This window comes from Aquarana catesbeiana, linkage group LG02 (genome assembly GCF_042186555.1).
Source record: "Aquarana catesbeiana isolate 2022-GZ linkage group LG02, ASM4218655v1, whole genome shotgun sequence".
Lineage (NCBI taxonomy): Eukaryota > Metazoa > Chordata > Amphibia > Anura > Ranidae > Aquarana > Aquarana catesbeiana.
Genome location: NC_133325.1, coordinates 808,588,401 through 808,609,044, shown reverse-complemented (window position 1 = coordinate 808,609,044; position 20,644 = coordinate 808,588,401). Strand labels below are relative to the sequence as shown.

Below are 20,644 nucleotides of genomic sequence, written 5' to 3'. Positions count from 1 at the left end.
GATCATACTTGTCCCTATTTAAATGTGAATGGTGTATAGTAAATGAATGCAATATATATATCTATAGCTATATATATATATATAGATATATATCTATATCTATATATATCTATATATATCTCTATATATATATATATATATATATATAGAGATATATATAGATAGATATAGATATATATATATCTCTATATATATATATATATATATATATATATATATATGTAGGAAGGCCAGTATGGTGGCCTGAATTTATGGGAGGAGCCCGGGGGGTATTTAAGCAGCCCGCTCACCTGTGGTGCTTGTCGGTTTCCTGTGCGCGATATACGTCACTAGGCCGACTATTCCGATTTCAGCGCTCGCAAATACTTGGCTCACAAGTTCCCGCATTTCGTGATCTCCGTGCCCGAGAGTTTTTGAAGTCCGCGTTTACCGATTCGTTCGCACCACGCGTCTGGCTGGGCTGTCGCAGGTAGGGTCCCCTCGGATTTTTGTTTTTACGTACTTTTATGTCATGTCACTAAACCGTGATATTAGAATTACGAATCACTCGCAAATTTCACGAACGTAACCGCATGTGTATCACTCGCACTGTCGTCATGTTACCATTTCGCGTTATCTGAGGAAACCACAGCGACGCAAGCATCGCTTCATTTCAGACAGGTCTAAGTTGTTAAACATGTGTCAGTAGACAGCCATAGCGATTCGTAAATGCATAAATCTTTTCGAACCACGTCAGTTCGATACCAATCATTTCTCATTTCTGAAACATTTCTAAAGACATTTCTAACATTTCAAACCATTTCAAATCATTTCTCATTTCAGTCACGTACCGCGCTCCGATCCGAATCCAGTCGCACCTAAAAGATGCACCGATTCGCTCCGGTGTGCCCCAGTAGTTACGGCCTCATTTCAGTACATGCTCCAGAGTCACGTCATTATCAATCGCTTCGTACCTCTGTCATGGTTATCATTTCATTGCCACGTATCACGCTGCGATACGAATTCAGTCGCATGAAAATGCACCGATTCGTCTCGGCGTGCCCCAGGTATTAACCACATTTCAGTACCTGCTCCAGAGTCCGATTCATAGTCAGTCGCTACAGCAGCACGACCGATTCGCGCCTCTGTCATGGCAAACAATATGTTACACCTGCACTTACCGCGCTCCGCTTCGAATCCAGTCGCATCCTCCATGCACCGATTCGTTACGGCGTGCCCCAGGGCTCGGCCTCATTTCTGAAACATGCTCCGGAGTCTGGATCATAGCTAGTCGCAGATATCGGGCAACCGATCCGCATCTCTGTCATGGAATTACTACCATTTCACTCCCACAGCGCATCACCGTTTCGAAACCAGTCGCATCCGAGATGCACCGATTCGTCACGGAATGCCTCAGTTGTTTCGGCCGTATCCATACCTATACCAGAGCTCGGTGCGTTGCCAGTCGCAAAATGCGGCACAACCAATTCGAGCCTCGGTCAAGGTAAACATTTCTCTCATTTCGTTTCATTCTGCGCTCCGATTCGAATCCAGATGCATCAAACATGCACCGATTCGTCCCGGTGTGCACCAATGTTTTTCAGTTGCCTCATTTCAGTACATGCTCCAGAGCCCGGTTCACGGTCGGATCAGTCACGACACGACCGAGCCGGACCTCTGTCATGGAGTTCACTCATTTCATTACCAAGGCAAACATTTCAAATCATTTCATTGTCACAAAATTGTAAGCACCATACAAGTCATTGCTTCAAGTTAGTCAGCAAACCCTTCACGAATTATCACCTTTCATTTTCCTCCAGGTCAGTCAAAGTTCAGTAGGTCCACCCTGCACCAGGTTGGACGATATCCCCTCAGGTAAAAAAAAAAAAAAAAAAAAAAAAAAAAGGTGGGAAAAAATAAGTCGGGTAAGTATGACTCAGGGAATCAAAGAAAAAACTTGAAATTCATGTCACCCCCAATAGGTTACAGTCAACCAAAAATAAGACCTCAAAGACAGGACATTCTCACCAGATCAACCATGTCTCAGGCCGGCAGCAAAGACTTCACGGCCCCTCTGTCACCTTCCCCGGTCTCAGAGAGCGGCAGCGTGCAGTCCCTCAGGGGATGGACTATCCCCAAACTGACGGCAGAGCTAAGACGCAGAGGTGTGCCCTTCCCCGCCACAGCGAGGAAAGGCGAGCTGTTCAAACTCCTCTTTCCCCCACCAGCAGCAGGACCCAGTACCCAACAGGCATCCCTCCAGTCAATATCTTCAGCCATCTCACAACTTCACACGATGGTGTCGTCCCTGTCTACCTCGGTCACAGATGTACAAACCAGGGTGGCACTCCTGGAGGCACGACCGGCCGCGGCTATCCCCGACCCAACCGCAACCCAAACCTTAACACCCCTTCCTGCAGGTACCTCAGGCTGGAGCCCCATTGTCTACCCCTCCCATTTGGTTCCAACCAGCATCAGGAAGGACATTTTGGATGGCAGGGACGTCAACCTGGCCTCTCTCCTTATTTCTGTGCACGATCTGGCAGAAAATAAGGCCTACTCCTGGGGTGACATATCGGTGGTCCTTAAAGCCAAAGACCCCAGACTGAACCGCAAGTTATCCGTCCCAGAATTCACCCTGGCCTTTGGCATGCTGAGAGACGTCCTATGCTCTGCCGCCCCCAGCAGAAGGGAAGAGCTGGACTTGTACCTCCATACGGTAGTAGACTTGGGCTACAAGTATGGAGGATTTTCCTTTTACGACTACCACCGTTCCTTTTCCGCAAAGGCTGCTGCCAGACTCACACAGTTCCAAACAACAACAAATTGGAGTCTCATGGACACAGAGCTGTTCTGCCGCCATTTTGCCGGCTTACGCTCACCCCTGTGTGCGATTTGCCAGTCCTCCACCCACACTGCCACCTGGTGCGCCAATGCGACAACCAGACGTCCCTTCGAATTTCCCTCTACCTCCGGTGCACTTCAGGGTCAGTCGGCCCCTGAACAAACGCCTCAGGTGGAAAAATTCGGACGCCCAGTCCGAACCGTGGGAGGGGCAGCCATCTGCAATAATTACAATTACGGGTCCTGCAACTTCAGTCAGTGCCGCCTACTCCACATCTGCACCTTATGCCAAAGAGCGCACCCAAGAAACTTGTGCGAAGTCAAACAACAGAAGAGGGCATGACTAAGCCGGATCAACGTCTTATGGCTAGGACTCTACCTCACCTCACATCCCACCCCCTCCCTGGCCACCTACCTTATCCAGGGCTTCACAGTAGGCTTTCACACCGGCCTCATTTCACTACCCCACAGTACTTACGAATGTGGGAATCTTCGTTCAGCAGCCATTGACGAACAAGCCATAGATCGGCTCCTACAAGCAGAAGTAGACCGAGAGTACGTTATAGGCCCTTTCACTCAGCCCCCTTTCAGCACTTGGAGAGTCAGCCCTATTGAGCTTGTCAAGGGCAAATTCACAAATAAATTACGTTTGGTGTACGACCTGTCTGCGCCTCATTCTTCCCACATCCCCAGTCTCAATTCCCTGATCCCCTCCGAAGAATTCTCCCTAAAATATTCCTCCGTGGACATGGCGATACAAGCAATCATCAAAGCAGGTACAGGTGCCTGGCTTTCCAAAGCTGACATCTCGGATGTCTTCAAGCTCCTGCCTATCCACCCATCCCTTTGGTGCTGGCATGGCATCAAGTGGAAGGAGGCATATTATTTTGCCACAAAACTGACGTTCGGTTCGAAGAGTAGTCCTTGGCTCTTCGACACATTCGCTCAGGCCCTTGCTTGGATACTGTTACACAAGGCTCAGTGCCAAGAAGTCATCCATTACCTGGACGACTTCCTACTAATAGAACCTCCCAGCAAGCCCCCAGAAGACCTCAACAAACTCAGAGCGATATTCGGAAATCTCAATGTTCCCATCGCCGAGCACAAAGTCGACGGCCCAGCACACAACATCACCTTTCTCGGGGTCAACTTAGACACCTGCGCTATGCAAGCCAGTCTCCCCCTCGACAAACTAACCCGCATTAGGGCGGTCCTTCACAAATTCACCCACACCAAGGGGTGCACCAAAAAGCAGTTGCAATCTCTCCTGGGAATGCTTAATTTCGCCATGCGAATTATTCCACAAGGCCGCACCTTCGTGTGACGCCTGCTGAGATTCCTGTCAGAAACACAAGACCCCGACCAGATCCTAAATCTAGACTCCGCAGCAATAGCGGACCTATCTATGTGGGAGGAATTCCTGTCCGCCTGGAATGGCATATCCCTATTTATACCCATGGTTTCGGCCCAGTCACCCCAGGTGGTGACAGACGCTGCAGCCTCCACAGGTTTCGCGGCAATTTTTGGCCACCAATGGTTTTCAGGACCCTGGCCTCAACAGATACTGTTGATACCCGGCTTTATTCGAACATCTTCCCTCTTCGAACTCTATCCCATAGTGGCAGCTGCACAACTCTGGGGTCACCATTGGACAGGGCAAACCGTAGTCTTCACCACTGATAATCAGGCCACGGCAGACATCATTAACAAAGGCAGGTCCAAGTCCCTAGCAGTCATGTCCTTCCTGCGCAGATTGGTACAACTGTCTTTACAACATCAGTTTAACATACACTGTGCATTTATTCCCGGCAGATACAATTTAGCTGCTGACGCACTGTCACGTTTTAACTACACCTCCTTTTTCAAACAGGTTCCCGGAGCCGAACCAGTGTCGGCCCCTATCCCTGTCTGGTCACAACTGACCCTGGACTAGTTCAACATTTACAAGGAGCAACGCAGCTCATCAATCACTCACTCTCTCATAATACACTCAAAGCCTACCAGACAGCTTGGAAGGCGTTCAATAAATTTCTCACATCCTGCCGTAAAGGACCAACAGATGTCAAACAGGTACTGGCCTTCACTTCATACTGCCACACTCAGCTGGCCTTATCTTACAATACCATTCGGCTATACCTAGCCGGCATACAACATTTCTTGACGCTTCAAGACCCCACAAAACCTTCACTGTTCTCATCACACGCCATACGAGCCATTCTAAGGGGCATTCAGAAACAACAACCAGTGACCAGCTCCAAGCGCTTACCCGTTACGGGGCCCATCTTCAGGGATATGTCGACTATTCTGGCTACTTCACCATTCGGTCTGCTCCCCAGCACGGTCCTACAAGCAGCCATATATTTGGCTTACTACGGGTTCTTGCGACCTGGCGAATTCACCTATAACAACCCCACAGACCAAGTACTATGCAGACGGCACTTGCTTCGCTACCAAGACCATTTCATCCTTCACCTCGAGGTCTCTAAAACCCAGCAAACAGGCTCTGGAGTGGACATTCACCTGTACAAAACCAATAACAGCTGGTGTCCAGTCACCGTACTCAACCGTCTCCTGTCACTCCTGCCTGAACAACCGGACACCAGTCCTCTTCTACCATTCCCAGTTAAACCCTTAAGCGCCTGTCAGTTTGTAAAACACATAAGGATACTTCTCCGCAATCTTCACCTTAACCCCAGTCAGTACTCCGGACACTCCTTTCGCATCGGAGCAGCCTCCGCAGCATCCCGCCATGGGGTTCCAGACCATGTCATCAAAAGACTAGGCAGGTGGAAATCAGCCTGCTTCGCCCGGTATATCCCCAATCCTCAAGTAGAGATGGCACAGGCATTCTCCAAATTGGCTCAATGAATAACTGAAAACCAATAAAATATTATACCCCTACCTGAATGTTTTTGCCCCCTTATTTTGGCATACCGGCCATTAGACCAAGGCACACTTTCAGGTCCATTTCATATGGTAAGTCCACACTTCCAGGTCTATTTCTGATGGTAAGTCTTATCTTAATTATAAATGTTATCTATGTCCATATCGGACATAGGGCTCCAACCATAAATATATATATCTATATATATATAGATATATCTATATATTTATAGATATATATATAGATATATATATATAGATATATATAGATATATATATATATATAGATATAGATAGATATATATATATAGATACATATATATATCTATAGATATAGATATATATATAGATACATATATATATATATATATATGTATCTATAAATATATGTATGTATGTATATATATGTATACACTATAAATTCCTATCCTGCTGGTTTTGGGGTGTGTAATGGTGGGGAAGGTGTGCTCTGACTGTTTGGTGAAAGAAAGAAGTCAAAAGACTTCTTGTTTTCTCCAGAATATCAGCCAGTTTCAGGCTTCTCATTCTGATTCTCCACTTCTGAAATGGTGAATCAGAAAGTGAGAATTCTGTCACAGATCGCCAGTGAGGTGCTGAGATCGCACCTTCATAAACTGGCCGTTTCTGTGAAGTCAGTTACAAATTCTCACTGTGCTGAGATAATCAGCGGAGAACATGTTCTCCTCTGATTATCTCAGTTTCATAAACTGGTAATGAGCTGAGATCAGCGGTGAGACTCGGGATCGCCGCTGATCTCAGTTTCATAAAAGGACACCTAAATGACTACGGATCCTGATTGAACTAGATGGACTGGTGTCTCTTCAACCTGCCCAACTATGTACTATAATCCTGATAAGGAGCTTAGAGTTAACTGAATCTGGTGGCTATATAGGCTAACCTGCTGACCCAGCTGGATGTTAGTAGATCCACTGATTCCACTTCTGTGAAGCTCCTCTTGCAAGAATGACTTTCATTCCTGACCATTGAGTTTACTGCCAAGTTGGGATTCATTGAACCACTTGTTGAACTCATCCTTGACATCCAAGGCTTTGTATTTTACTGTATCTGACAGGAAGTTTTACATATAGTAGTAGTACATATAGCAGGTGAGGTTGAAAAAAGACACAAGTCCATCAAGTCCAACCTATGTGTGTGATTATGTGTCAGTATTACATTACATATCCCTGTATATTGCGGTCATTCAGGTGATTATCTAATAGTTTCTTGAAACCATCGATGCCCCCCGCTGAGACCACCGCCTGTGGAAGGGAATTCCACATCCGTGCCGCTCTTACAGTAAAGAACCCTCTACGTAGTTTAAGGTTAAACCTCTTTTCTTCTAATTTTAATGAGTGGCCACGAGTCTTGTTAAACTCTCTTCTGCAAAAAAGTTTTATCCCTATTGTGGGGTCACCAGTCCGGTATTTGTATATTGAAATCATATCCCCTCTCAAGCGTCTCTTCTCCAGAGAGAATAAGTTCAGTGCTCGCAACCTTTCCTCATAACTAATATCCTCCAGACCCTTTATTAGCTTTGTTGCCCTTCTTTGTACTCGCTCCATTTCCAGTACATCCTTCCTGAGGACTGGTGCCCAGAACTGGACAGCATACTCCAGGTGCGGCCGGACCAGAGTCTTGTAGAGCGGGAGAATTATCGTTTTATCTCTGGAGTTGATCCCCCTTTTAATGCATGCCAATATTCTGTTTGCTTTGTTAGCAGCAGCTTGGCATTGCCTGCCATTGCTGAGCCTATCATCTACTAGGACCCCCAGGTCCTTTTCTATCCTAGATTCCCCCAGAGGTTCTCCCCCCAGTGTATAGATTGCATTCATATTTTTGCCACCCAAATGCATTATTTTACATTTTTCTACATTGAACCTCATTTGCCATGTAGTCGCCCACCCCATTAATTTGTTCAGGTCTTTTTGCAAGGTTTTCACGTCCTGCGGAGAAGTTATTGCCCTGCTTAGCTTAGTATCGTCTGCAATACAGAGATTGAACTGTTCATCCCATCCTCCAGGTCGTTTATGAACAAATTAAATAGGATTGGTCCCAGCACAGAACCCTGGGGGACCCCACTACCCACCCCTGACCATTCTGAGTACTCCCCATTTATCACCACCCTCTGAACCCGCCCTTGTAGCCAGTTTTCAATCCATGTACTCACCCTATGGTCCATGCCAACGGACCTTATCTTGTACAGTAAACGTTTATGGGCTTTTGGGATGCCAGAACACAGAGCGATGAGCTGGGACAGGTTTTACTGTTGGCAAACCTGAATAGGAGATGCCTCTTGCCATGACGATAGATTTCCTCCACTGGCCTATATCATTGACCTTGAGCTAAGAGGTCACTAAGGCGAATACAAAGAAAGTGAATAGACTTTGATGATTGGTACACCTGGGAGTTGATGAAAGTTTATAAGATTAACTATCCTTAGCCACCATTAATGGGACTAGTCTCATATGTGGGGTAATCTTCCCTGGAATAGGAAGCAAAATCTTTCATTACCTTAGAAGGGCAGTTTATGATGTTCTCAATCTTCCAGTGCATCCAACCAACTGTATAGATTACTGCAGACTACTTCTTGACCATTTGAGACCATGGGATAGAGCTAGGACTTGCCTTCACATGAGACCTAATACTGTCACCCTTCCGTGTGGGCAACACTACAGTATTCTCCTGAATGTCTAAAATGTCATTATAATAATGAGATTATTTGGCCTTCCCTCTGAATCAGGGTTTGCCAGGACCTGGAGGATGTTGAGCCACCCTCAGCTGTTGTCCACATATGGAACCTGCAGCCCTTGCTTCTGCAAGATGGCCACCACTGGAAGCAATGTTCTGGAAAATGTCTTGAGTATGTGGAAAGGTCAAAGGTTGTTGAATGAGCCCGAAGTGAAACTCAGAAGCCTGGGTGCACCGAAGTGCATATGTACACATCAGCTAGATCTAGAGAAACTGTAGCTGCTTTATCTGATAGTTTGAGTGATTGTTCTCAATGATTCCATATGACATTTTGGATCTTGATCCTTTGTTCCATATCTTGCCTAAATCTGCTTTCCGACTAAGAACAATGGACCGATGGTTCCTGTTGGACAAGATTTGGTAACATTTGCTTACAGCCTTGATTGCTCTAAAGAACCATAGTGGGAATTAGAGGAGTTGGAAGAGTGAAGAAATTCTATTGACTTCCTTACTGCGCAAAGTGCAACTTACCAGCACACCCGTAATCTTCTGTTGTCCCAAGGTTTTGTTGCAGACAGATCACATCATAGACAAGTGCTGCACAGGCCCCACTGATCCGGAGTCTCTTGCCCAAATTTGCATTAATTTCTGCAACACCTATTGGGCACATTTGAGTGAAAATTAACTTTGCTGCTCCTCAAGAGGAGCAGACTTGAGGTTAGGCGATCAAAGATGATTATGGATCTTCCAATCTTTTCTCTAGCTCTTCTCAGGCCCTGTAACCAACTGTTTGTTCTGGGCCTAGGTGACCAGCCTAAAAGATTTGTCCCTTATCTGGACATCACTGATTCCATCTTAAATCACATTCCATTCGACTTAGAAGAGGTATACGCCGTCAGTGGGTTAAGCCATATGGTGTGACTAACCCCAGAGAATAGTAGGAATGAACAGCCTGCTGCACCCACAGTGGTTGTACTGCCTCACTGGTCACTCCAATTTCACTCATGGATCGAACACCACAGAGGTGTATTACTGGCCAAGTTTGCCTTCAACTTGTCTGCTGAGAACCAAATAGCCTTGGCTACTGAAGTGAATTCCAGTGCAGGCCACACCATACTCCCTAATGGTAGTATAAATCTTAATTTCCAAATCCATATTGCTGATCCCATGCCTCTGCGAAGGCTATTGCATCATCCGCTGGCAGACTGGCACTTCTGGCTAGTCTGATGAAGATTACTTGGCTTGGCTAACTGCCTCTGCAGTAAAGTTGGGCTTTACAGAGGGGATCTTGCATCCTCTGCTAGCATGAAGACACATCTGGCCCATCTGTCGAACGCTCTTTGGCCTGCTGCTTTTGAGGCAGGAGGTACCCTTTAAACAGACTCAGCTGTTTGATTAGCTTAGTACCTGAGCATTAGCGACTAGAGATCCACCCAGTCAGTTTTCACTTGAGTGAACACATCTGCCTTTGTGTTTACTGCCGTCTAATATGCAACTTAGCATAGCATCTTGGCGAGCACGTCAGCTAACCACTCTCCCCATTCTGCCCAGGATGGTCCTTATTGTGATTTCTTTTAGCCTGCCCCTTCTGGTGGCACGTTGAATGGATAGCAGTTTTTAGAGCCAAACAGGACCTGTCACTGTTGGAAGAACAAGTTGCCACTTTTCCTTTGGGGAGTGTTGCTGGTATTTAAGGGCTGGAGAGTTTTACAATCCATACTGCCCATGCACTATTTTTATTCATTTTTTTTTTATTATTGATAGCATACCTACCTGACCCTCACCTTATTGATCGTGGCTGGTCTCTGGGTAAGCTTATGGCTCAAGATATAAGCTGCAGGTTTGTGGTCATAATAAATACCTGGAAGTACTGGCTAGGACTTAGGTCATAAGCAGCGCAATGAAGGGTTAATATATCTTGCAGGATCACCTACACCAGGCAACTGCTCTGTAAAGGTTAAAAACAGCAAATCCAAGCATTAGAGCATTGACACAGTGATCCAAAACCTGCAAAGCCGGGCATTGCTAAGTTAATAGGAAAGACTCAACTTTGCAGCAAACACCTGATATATCAGTTCATGCATTAGTAGTCCTACAGACAAACAAAACCTGTGAGGCAAATGAAACAGACAGAACTATACACAGCAGTTTAACCTACTTTGGCAGCTTGTATATTAACAACATAATGATTCAGACAAACCATGACAGCCCATGGAAAGATTACCTGCTCTGTGCAACACCCTTCCCCAACTGGCTCTAGGGGGGTGGGGGGGGGGGGTGGGAGAGGCCCCATTCCTGACCCAAAGTCAGACTAACAAAATGTGTGTGTGTGTGTGGGGGCCCACAACTCACCAGGGAGGAGAGACTGGATCAGTCCCAACCAACCACAAGACAGAACTGTTTTACCTGCATCCAGAGACCGGTATCCAGACCTGGGGGGGGGGGGAAGTCTCCCTCGTATGGAAGTTTTACAACCTAATGGAGGGGCTTTGTCACAGAAAAGAGGCTGAACCTATACGGCTGGCCAGATGAATCCGGCAAGGTGAGGGCAAAAATAAAAATCTTAATTGATTCACAGCTATAACCATTTGAGAAAAAAAAGAGAATGCCGCCTGGGGGTGAGGCAACTCATTTATATATAGTATAACCAGTCCTGATTGGGTGAGAGGTAGAGCCCATCCCATTTGTGTATGCTGTCATGCTTTGTGTCAGGAAAGGATCTTGCTTTCAAAGCTGCAAGATCCTACATAAAATATGTGGCTAAAGTACTCACATTTATACGCATTTATCTGCATAAATTCTGTAGCTGGGTCCTACTTTTCTTTTCATAACTAAACACAGCGCACATTTTCATATGTAGACGTAGCTGTGTGTATGGGCTCATTGATTACTATACTATAGTGCTGCATTTTGAGGTGTACAAAACTATACACTGTACACATTGAAATGTAGCATTTTTTTCTACCCATGTGAATGAGCTCTAATTTATGTGTCAGAATACATTGACATTGATATCTTCATTTGGTGGGTGTAATTAGTTTATTTCCACTTATAGGAATAGGAAAACTTCTGAGTCTGCACCTTTCTACTCCTTGTAACAGAAGGTGTCTCTTAGAAGGTTGTTGGGTGTTGTTGGGTGTTGTTGATGCACCTGTTGTGTTTTCTGTTCAATAGCAAGGATACTAGAATGATTTTATTGCATGAGATTTCAGGACTTTGCACAGAATGGGAATGGATTTTCTACATGAACCTCTTAAGCCGGCCATAAACGGATCGAAATTTGGCCAGTTCAGCAGGAAAAGGACGAATTTCTATCAGTTTATGGACAGGCTGGTTTTACTGAAGTCAATCCAATGATTAACTTCAGTACAACCAGCCTGTTTTTTTTTTTTTTTTTCAAGCAATTTTCTTTCCTTCAGTCTGTGGTTGACGGAAAGAAAATGACATAATGTATAGCCTGTCTTAGACCAAATAGTAAGAAACATGGAGATCAGGTACTCATTTTGCCCCACCTGTCCACCAGGCACTTATAGCACTGATTATCTTCATTCATGTACAGATGAGAGCTCACATCATCTACTGGATGTTCACCACTTCTGGAACGCCCAACGTCGTTTTAGGTCAGTATTTTGAAGTGGGATATCGTTGTTATGACAGCAGCTAGCTACTATAACCCCGGTATCCTCTTCTTAAAGCGGGGTTCCACCCAAATTTTGAACAATATCTGTATGTATTCTCTTCCTTGCCTAGATGCTGACATGCCGTTTAAAAAAATTTAAATCGCCGTAATTACCTTTTATTTTTCTATTCTTTTTTGCACTTCCTGGTTCTCCTCCCGTGGGAGTAGGCGCGTTTCTAGCCTCTCCCAGACTCCTGGGAGCTAGTCTCAGGCTTCCCAGGATGCCACTGAGCATGTGCGGGAATGAGCGGTGAATGCTGGGAGCACAGCATTCACCACATCCAGGAAATAAATGCTTGTGGGCTTCAAATGCCCACAATGAAGATGGAAACCGCCTGCAGTGAATAATATAAGTTATTCTTTCCGACGAAATCTGACACAGGCGGACATATTACACACAATATGTGAGTATGTAATGCTGAGAAGAAAAGTTTGTGAATGAACTCAAAAAAAAAAAAAAAACGATAGATAGGTAGACCCCCGCTTTAAGCAGGCGGTCCGATTCAAGATAAAAGTGGTTTCTTCGGCGGATTCGCTGCAAGATCACTTTTTTCGGCGGCGGGAGAGGGCCCCCCTCCCGCCGATTTCCAGTGCCCTCCGCTGCTTACCAGAGCCCTTGGCAGTGGCGGAGGTGATCATGTCCTCTCCCTGGATTGGAATGGGGAAGTGAGGGGAAGATTGCCCCCACCTGTCTCCATATCATTGCAGGGCGGAAGCGACGTTAAATCCTCACTTTCGCCCATAGCTCTTAAAGAGACATTTTTTTTCAAATGACATTTAATTTTTTATTTTTTTATTGCATTTTAGTGTAAATATGAGATGTGATGTCTTTTTTAACCCCAGATCTCATATTTAAGAGGACCTGTCATGCTATTTTTCTATTACAAGGGCTGTTTACATTCCTTGTAATAGGAATAAAAGAGACACAATTTTTTTTTAAAAGAACCAAGCTCGTGTGCAGAAGCAAATGCATACGTAAGTAGCGCCCGCATATGAAAACGGTGTTCAAACCACACATGTGAGGTATAGAGAGAGTACCAAAAACATGCAACCTGTAGAATTTTTTAGATGTCGCCTATGGAGATTTTTAAGGGTAAAAGTTTGTCGCCATTCCACGAGCGGGCTCAACTTTGAAGCGTGACATGTTGGGTATCAATTTACTTGGCGTAATATCATCTTTCACAATATAAAAAAATGGGCTAACTTTACTGTTGTCTTATTTTTTAATTTAAAAAAGTGATTATTTTTCCCCAAAAAGTGCGCTTGTAAGACGGCTGCGCAAATACGGTGTGACAAAAAGTATTGCAACGACCGTCATTTTATTTTCTAGGGTGTTAGAAAAAAAAGTATAATGTTTGGGGGTTCTAAGTAATTTTCTAGCAAAAAAACCTTTTTTTAACTTGTAAACACCAAATCTCAGAAAGAGGCTTGGTCCTTACGTGGTTAAAGTGATTGGAAAAGCAGGAGGTGCATTCTATGCATTAAGATAAAAAGCATTCTGTGTGCAGCAGCCCCCCTAATACTTACCTGCGGTCCATCTAGATCCAGCGATGTTGCAGGAGTGTCTCGGCTGCCCAGGACTCCCCTCCTCGTTGTCTGAGACAGCAACATGGCACCATTGGCTCCCGCTGCTGTCAAAGTCAGTCAGCCAATGAGGACAGAAAAGGGGCAGGGCCAGGCCACGGCTCCATGTCTGAATGGACACAGGGAGCTGTGGCTCGGCTCAGGTGCCCCCCATAGCAAGCTGCTTGCTGTGGGGGCACTCAACAGGTGGGAGAGGCCAGAAATGCCCAAGAGGGACCCGAGAAGAGGAGGATCCGGGCTGCTCTGTGCAAATCCACTACACAGGCAGGCAAGTATAAAATTTTTGGTTATTTTTACTAAAAACAGCATCCTCTGTGTACAGTATAGGAAATGTAGTTGGGCTCCTCTGTAGGGGTTAAATTGTTTAGAATTAGCTGGCAGAGCTCCAAGGGCCAAGTCTCTGTTACCCCCCCCTGGCTTCTGGAACTGCTGGAGGGTTCTAGAACTTAGAGGGCCGAGGAGCATAGATGAGGCCTGAATATTTATAAAGTCTCCTCTAATCCCTGGGTGGGGATGGCCCAGAAGGTGGCGAGATAGACTATAAATATTCTAGAGCCTGCCTGTGTGAGAAGCAGAGTTCAGTTGCCTGGAGGGGACCCCTGTGCCTCTGTGCAGAAGTAAGGAGCCGGAGCGAGAGAGAGGGAGAGAGACCAGACGCAGCAGAAAGCTCACACACTTCCAGTCTCAGCTAGGCTTAGCTGAAGCCATCCTGGAAGCCAAGGTCAAGAATAAAATGGTGGTTGGTTTTATGTCACACTGTATTTGTGCAGCAGTCTTTCAAACGCCATTGTTTGGGAAAAAAACACACTTTAATGAATTAATAAAAAACAAAACAGTAAAGTTAGCCCGATTTTCTTGTATAATGTGAAAGATGATGTAACACCACAAGAATCATGAGAGAATTGGGATCTTTATTCTAAGTGTAGCAAAGTCCCTGATCCCCTGAGGTCCAATGGTGACCTCCAGAGTCAGGGAGAGCTGACATCCTTCTGTGTAGAGTGGGTTGCAAGGCATGGTGGGTGTAATGCAAAATGAATTGGTGGGCGCCGGACACTTTTTCAAAGCAAAGAGAATTATTGTCTCTTGAACAGAACTGTGGGAGAGAGGGTTAGGGCCAGGACACCCTTAGGTAGACGCAATGAAAATTTGGCGGACTCTGAGACTTCTATAGGTAGACAGCTATACAGGTGAAGGTCTCCAGCTGGACACCACTTCTGTATAGGTAGGACCGCTGTCTCCTATGGCAACATTCTTGTATCAGTTACTAACGGTAGTTGTATTCAACTATTGATAACACAAACATTTCTCCTCACTCCACAGTCACTCACTATGGATCTTTACTCAAAAAACTCCCAGTCTTTCACTAGACCTCGGATCCAATAGCCACTGGATCCCCTGAGCTCTTCCACTTTTAGTACTCAGTATCTTCCTCAAGCGTCACCCCCACTTCCCTGCTGGGTCCCTGGCTTGGCACTCACAGATACTCTTCAAGTGTCACCCCCACTGACACGCTAGGTCCATGGCTTGGAACTTGCTGATGCTCCACAAATGTTATCTCTGCTGTCCCGCAGGGTCCCTGACTTGGCACTTGTTGAAGTTTTCCCACTTCTTCACCATCCCCGGCTGGTGAGAAGACTGCTCTGGTACTGTCTTCAGCTTACTCACAGTGGTCTCCAGTAACTCACAGCTTCCCCTCTACCTCTGACCACAACTGGTTCCCTGGCTGGTGGAATCGCTACTTCTGGTTGGACTACAAGCCCGCAGTCCCAACCCTACACTGCTTCTCATGCTCCTGGATAGGCCCTCAGATAGCCCAGCAGCCAGAAGTCCCCAGGATAGGCCTCAGGCTTCCGGCCTAGCAGCCCGGGGCAACATAACACACGTCCACCCAGACACCCGTCCAGGTGGCACAGAACCCCAATCACCTGACTCCACCCAAATAAATAGGCTCTCCCAGCAGGACAAGAGACCCAAGAAAATCCCTGCCCATTGGTTGAGACACCCCATTTATACATAATCTGTCCTTGTTATGCCCTTGTTTTATCCAATGTCACCAGCTACAGTGCCACCTAGTGACAGAAGAGAGAAGTGCAGCAATTCCAGAATTAGGGGGAAATCAATTGATCTCCTAACAGCTAACATCGCCTAGCAACTAAATTTGATAGCAACCCTGCCTAAACATCAAATAAATTGTGATTCTCATTTTGGGCAGAATCGCTCAGCTCTAACGTATTCCCTATTTATTATCTGTTCCTAAATTCTTCTTACAGCCAAAAAAATCCCTCTCTGGGGCTGATGGGGGTCAGGTAGGTATCTGTAAGTAATGTTTGTCTATTCATTGATCATTTATTTGTAGAAAAATTGAGGGTAAAGGGAGGCCAGAAGAGATTTCGCAAAATGGTAAGAAAACAACGAGGGAATCCTAGGAAGACCTGGAGGACTCTATCAGATCTGATCTTAATATTTCTGGGAGCCTTATAGATAAATATTAGTTATATGAGGGGGGAGGGGAGTGTACACTGTGACCTGACTGGGATCTGTATTCTGTCTGTACAGGAAAATTACCGAGTGTTCAGGAGGAAATATTCACCCGGCCGGGATCTGACCTTCTCCTCCCCATCAGACGTCATCTCATCCTCAACCATACAGATAGAGAGAGATGTGACCGGATTGAATGGTATTATAAAGACCCAACCAGAAATTATAGCACCAGAATATTTATACACAGGGGATGTACATTGGAGAAATCTAAGAACAAACTCTTCTCCAATATAAGGATATCAGAGAATGGAAGTCTGATCATATCCAATGTGACTCTGGAGAATGACGGGATATACAGTGTGGAAATATACAGTAGAGGAGACCGTATACAGAGAGATAATTACTTCATCCATGTAGAAGGTAAGTCCATCCAACCCCCACCCCCAGTCCTAGCAGTGTCCTCCCCGCTCCATGTCTTTATATACACCGTCCATGTAGAAGGTAAGTCCATCCAACCCCCACCCCCAGTCCTAGCAGTGTCCTCCCCGCTCCATGTCTTTATATACACCGTCCATGTAGAAGGTAAGTCCATCCAACCCCCACCCCCAGTCCTAGCAGTGTCCTCCCCGTGTCTTTCTATCCATACATTATATAGTAGAAGATCTGGGAGAGACGTATGTACAATGTCCTCTGATTACTGCCCCATCCTCACCATTCCCTGTGGATTCACATCTGCAGTGCTCAGCCCTCCTGAAGTTGCTGTGATCTGAACTGTGCTGTGCCTTCTGCTCGGGGTCCCCATGTGGTAGATGTGACCATTGATGGCGGGGTGACAGATCCCCAATGGAGGGCAGAGCTTCTGCCAACAGCAACCAATCAGGTTTCACCTCTTAGGAAAGAGAAGTTTCTAATAGGAGTTTCTCTCATATTTCAGGTTGTCAGTAATATAATGAGCTTCTTCTGTAGATTCTAAATGTTTTATCAGTAAATAAAAGTTGTGTGGGGTGACAACCCTGATGGGGGTCACATGACTGAAGAAAATGGGTGTAATGTTAGTGGGGGGATTTAGTGTTTGGGGGAGGGGTGCACACAGACACAATCTATCTCCTCCAGTCTCCAGGAAGATGTCTGCACACCTGATTATAGGTAAGGATGGGGGAGGGGCATGCTGTGTATATATTGGATCTGATCAATGGAAATGATTGTCTCTCTCAGTTCCAGTATCGGTTCCGATCCTCCATGTCTCATGTCTCTGGAATGGCAGTGCTGAGATCTCCTGCAGGGTGGAGGAGGGGACTAAGCCGAATATCCGTCTATCTGTGATTGGAGGATCCCAGGAGAGATATTCCGCATCCGCCAATAACATTACAGCCATTGTGGGGTCACCAGGGCCCTGGAACATCACCTGTACTGTGAAGAATGAGGTCAGCCAGTCAGAGGAGAGCAGAGCCGGGGTCACCTGTCCAGGTAAGGAGAGATTGGGGGATGGGCACAGAACCATTTAACTTGTTCCCACTTGTACAATACATTTACTGGGGGCAGGTTGGATCATGTACATAGATGTCATCCAGCCTGTTCTGGGTTTCTGATCTGCGCTGTCACTGGCTACAGCAGGATTTCTAGATTTCTTCAGTCTTGGCCAATCATTCAGAGCCAAGACCTGCTAATCATCTGTAGCCAATCACAGCACAGAGCCCTGTATTGACAAACACACAGGGCTCTGTACACAGATCAGTGTTATGGTTGTTTCTGTTAGTAAAAGAAGCACATTAGTACAGTGACAGTGTACTGTATTATATCTCATCACTGTATTAGTGTCACTGGTGATGTCAGTTAGTTAGTGACCCTCCCAGCGAGGTACAGTTAGTGTCAGATTGTCCGCCACGCTATCGCAGTACTGATATAAGTCGCTGATCACAGTCATTACCAGTATAACGTCAGAGCTGTGTAAATTTTAGTACATATCCCATAGTTTGTAGACGTAGAAAGTTTGTAAAACTTTCACACAAACCAATTATTATACGCTTATTGGGATTTTTGTAGCAGAATACATATTGGCCTAAATCTATGATGACATTTAATTTTATTGGATATGTTTTACAATAAAGTAGAAAATATATATATATTTTTTTTATATTTTATAGCAATGTAGCAAAAAATAAAAACCTCAGAGGTGATCAAATACCACCAAAAAAAGCTCTATTTGTGGGAGAAAAAAATGATATAAATTTCATTTGGGTACAGTGTTACCTGACCGAGAAATTTAAAGTAGCGCAGTGCTGAATAGCAAAAAAAAAAAAAAAGCCCTGGTCATTAAGGGGGAAAACCTGCTGGAGATCAAGTGGTTAAACAAAGCAGGTGGGAGGGGCCAGAACACAGATAAGGACAAAGGAAAAAAAAGTAGTCTTAATAGTGCATATACCATGTGAATATGTGTCAGCGTGTAGTGATTGCGGTCGTTAGGTTGGTTCAAAACCCAAAAAAACTTACATTGCTACAGGGTCCAATATGAAATATGTGGTGCCCAACCTGTTTTACACCCTTAAGAACCCAAAATGTGTTTAAAAAAATTGTGCTGCAACTTCTGTCGGTTGTTTACTAGTGTGATCTCATCTGTGGTTGAACTGAGAGTGATGTGATTATGCTCAACAAACCTTAATTCTGAATGTATGATATTGGTTGCAAAAGGGATACTATATTACCAACCCCTATGTGAATAAATAATGACAAATAAAAATAAAAATAAAAAGTGCAGACGTGCTAACACTGAAATTGCCAATAATGAGTATCTATAGTCCTATATTACAAACCATTATCTTACTAAATAACAAAGTGCAGTAAGTGCTTAGTGCTCATAACATATATTAATATCACAAAGTGACTAATGCCTTTAAAATTAATCTTAGTTTCAAAGTGCCTTGTGCTTTGTGCTCAGAGAATACCCCCAGTACTTGCTGGAAAAAGTTTCATGTAAAATAAAAAATTAAAATAAAGTCTTCAGTTTTTACAGTACAATTTCCTCTCCTCTCTGCCTTCAAAAGTCAAAGCCTGCCAAGTTTTAAAACATATTCTATCAGTGTAATGTTAAGTCTAAACATTGTACCAATTTGTCTTTTACATCAAAAGAATAGACTTCTGTATGTAAATTAGGAACGTTTAACCACTTAAACGCTAAACCTTTTTCTGACAGTCGTTTTCAAGTTAAAATTTTTTTTTGCTAGAAATGGCTAGGCATTACTTAGAACCCCCAAACATTATATATATATATATATATATATATATACACACACACACACACACACACACACACACACACACACACACACACACACACACACACACACACATTTTTTTTTGTAGAGACCCTAGAGAATAAAATGGTGGTTGTTGGAATATTTTCTGTCACACTGTATTTGCGCAGCAGTCTTTCAAATGCATTTTCTTTGGAAAAAATTACTTTAATGAAAAAAAAAAAATAAAAAAACTAACCAGTAAAGTTAGCCCAAATTTTTTTGTATAATGTGAAAGATTTTACGCCGCAAGAATTGTGATCTTTATTCTAAGCAAAAAAAAAAATCGTGATTCTCATTTTGGCCAGAATCGTGCAGCTCTACAATAAAGATATGAACTTTTTATGCTTTTTTCCTTTACACTATAGACTTGGTTGCAGGCCAGGCGGACACCCGGCTTCTACATAGCAGTCCTGACCATAATAAAAAACATAAAAACATTATACATTCCCTTTATGGGTTTTATTGTCAGAGGTTAGAAAATGATTTAAAATCATAGTGGCACATAAAATTCCTGTTCCAGTCTGGAATGTTTAATTTTTGTATGAACTTACATTTTAATGCCAGTCTTTTGGAATGATCAGGGATCTGGTTTGAGTCAAATATTATTATTATTATTATACAGGATTTATAAAGCACCAACAGTTTACGCAGTGCTTTACAACATAAAAAGGACAATACAATTACAATACAATAAAATACAAGAGGGTTAAGAGGGCCCTGCTCAGAAGAGCTTACAATCTAATGCCCCGTACACAAGAGCGGAATTTCCGTCAAAAAAAGTGTGATGGGAGCTTTTGGTCCGATATTCCGGCTGTGTGTACGCTCCATCCAACTTTTTCTGTCTGAATTTCCGCCAGCAAAAGATTGAGAGCTGGTTCTCTATTTTTCCGACGGAAAAAGTTCTTGACGGAAATTCCGTTCGTCTGTATGCAATTCCGACGCGCAAAAAAAACACGCATGCTCGTAAACAATTCGACGCATGCTCGGAAGCATTGAACTTAATTTTCTCGGCTCGTCTTGTGTTGAACGTCACCGCATTCTTGATGGTGGAAAGTTCAGAGAACTTTTGTGTGAACGTGTGTATGCAAGGCAAGCTTAAGCGGAATTCCGTCGGAAAAACCATCCAAGTTTTGTTCCGACGGAAATTGCGCTTGTGTGTACGCGGCCTAATAGGGTGGGGCAGGTAGTACAA

General features: G+C 44.4%; 1 protein-coding gene across 1 annotated transcript in view; it reads left to right on the top strand.

Annotated features, from left to right (window-relative positions):
• Positions 1-20,644, top strand: part of LOC141129504 (uncharacterized) — a 147,250-nt gene that overhangs the window by 17,450 nt on the left and 109,156 nt on the right. The window contains exons 2-3 of the mRNA XM_073617576.1: positions 16,235-16,579; positions 17,375-17,626. Of these exons, the coding sequence (XP_073473677.1) occupies positions 16,235-16,579; positions 17,375-17,626 (597 nt within the window). The remainder of the gene's footprint in view (positions 1-16,234; positions 16,580-17,374; positions 17,627-20,644) is intronic.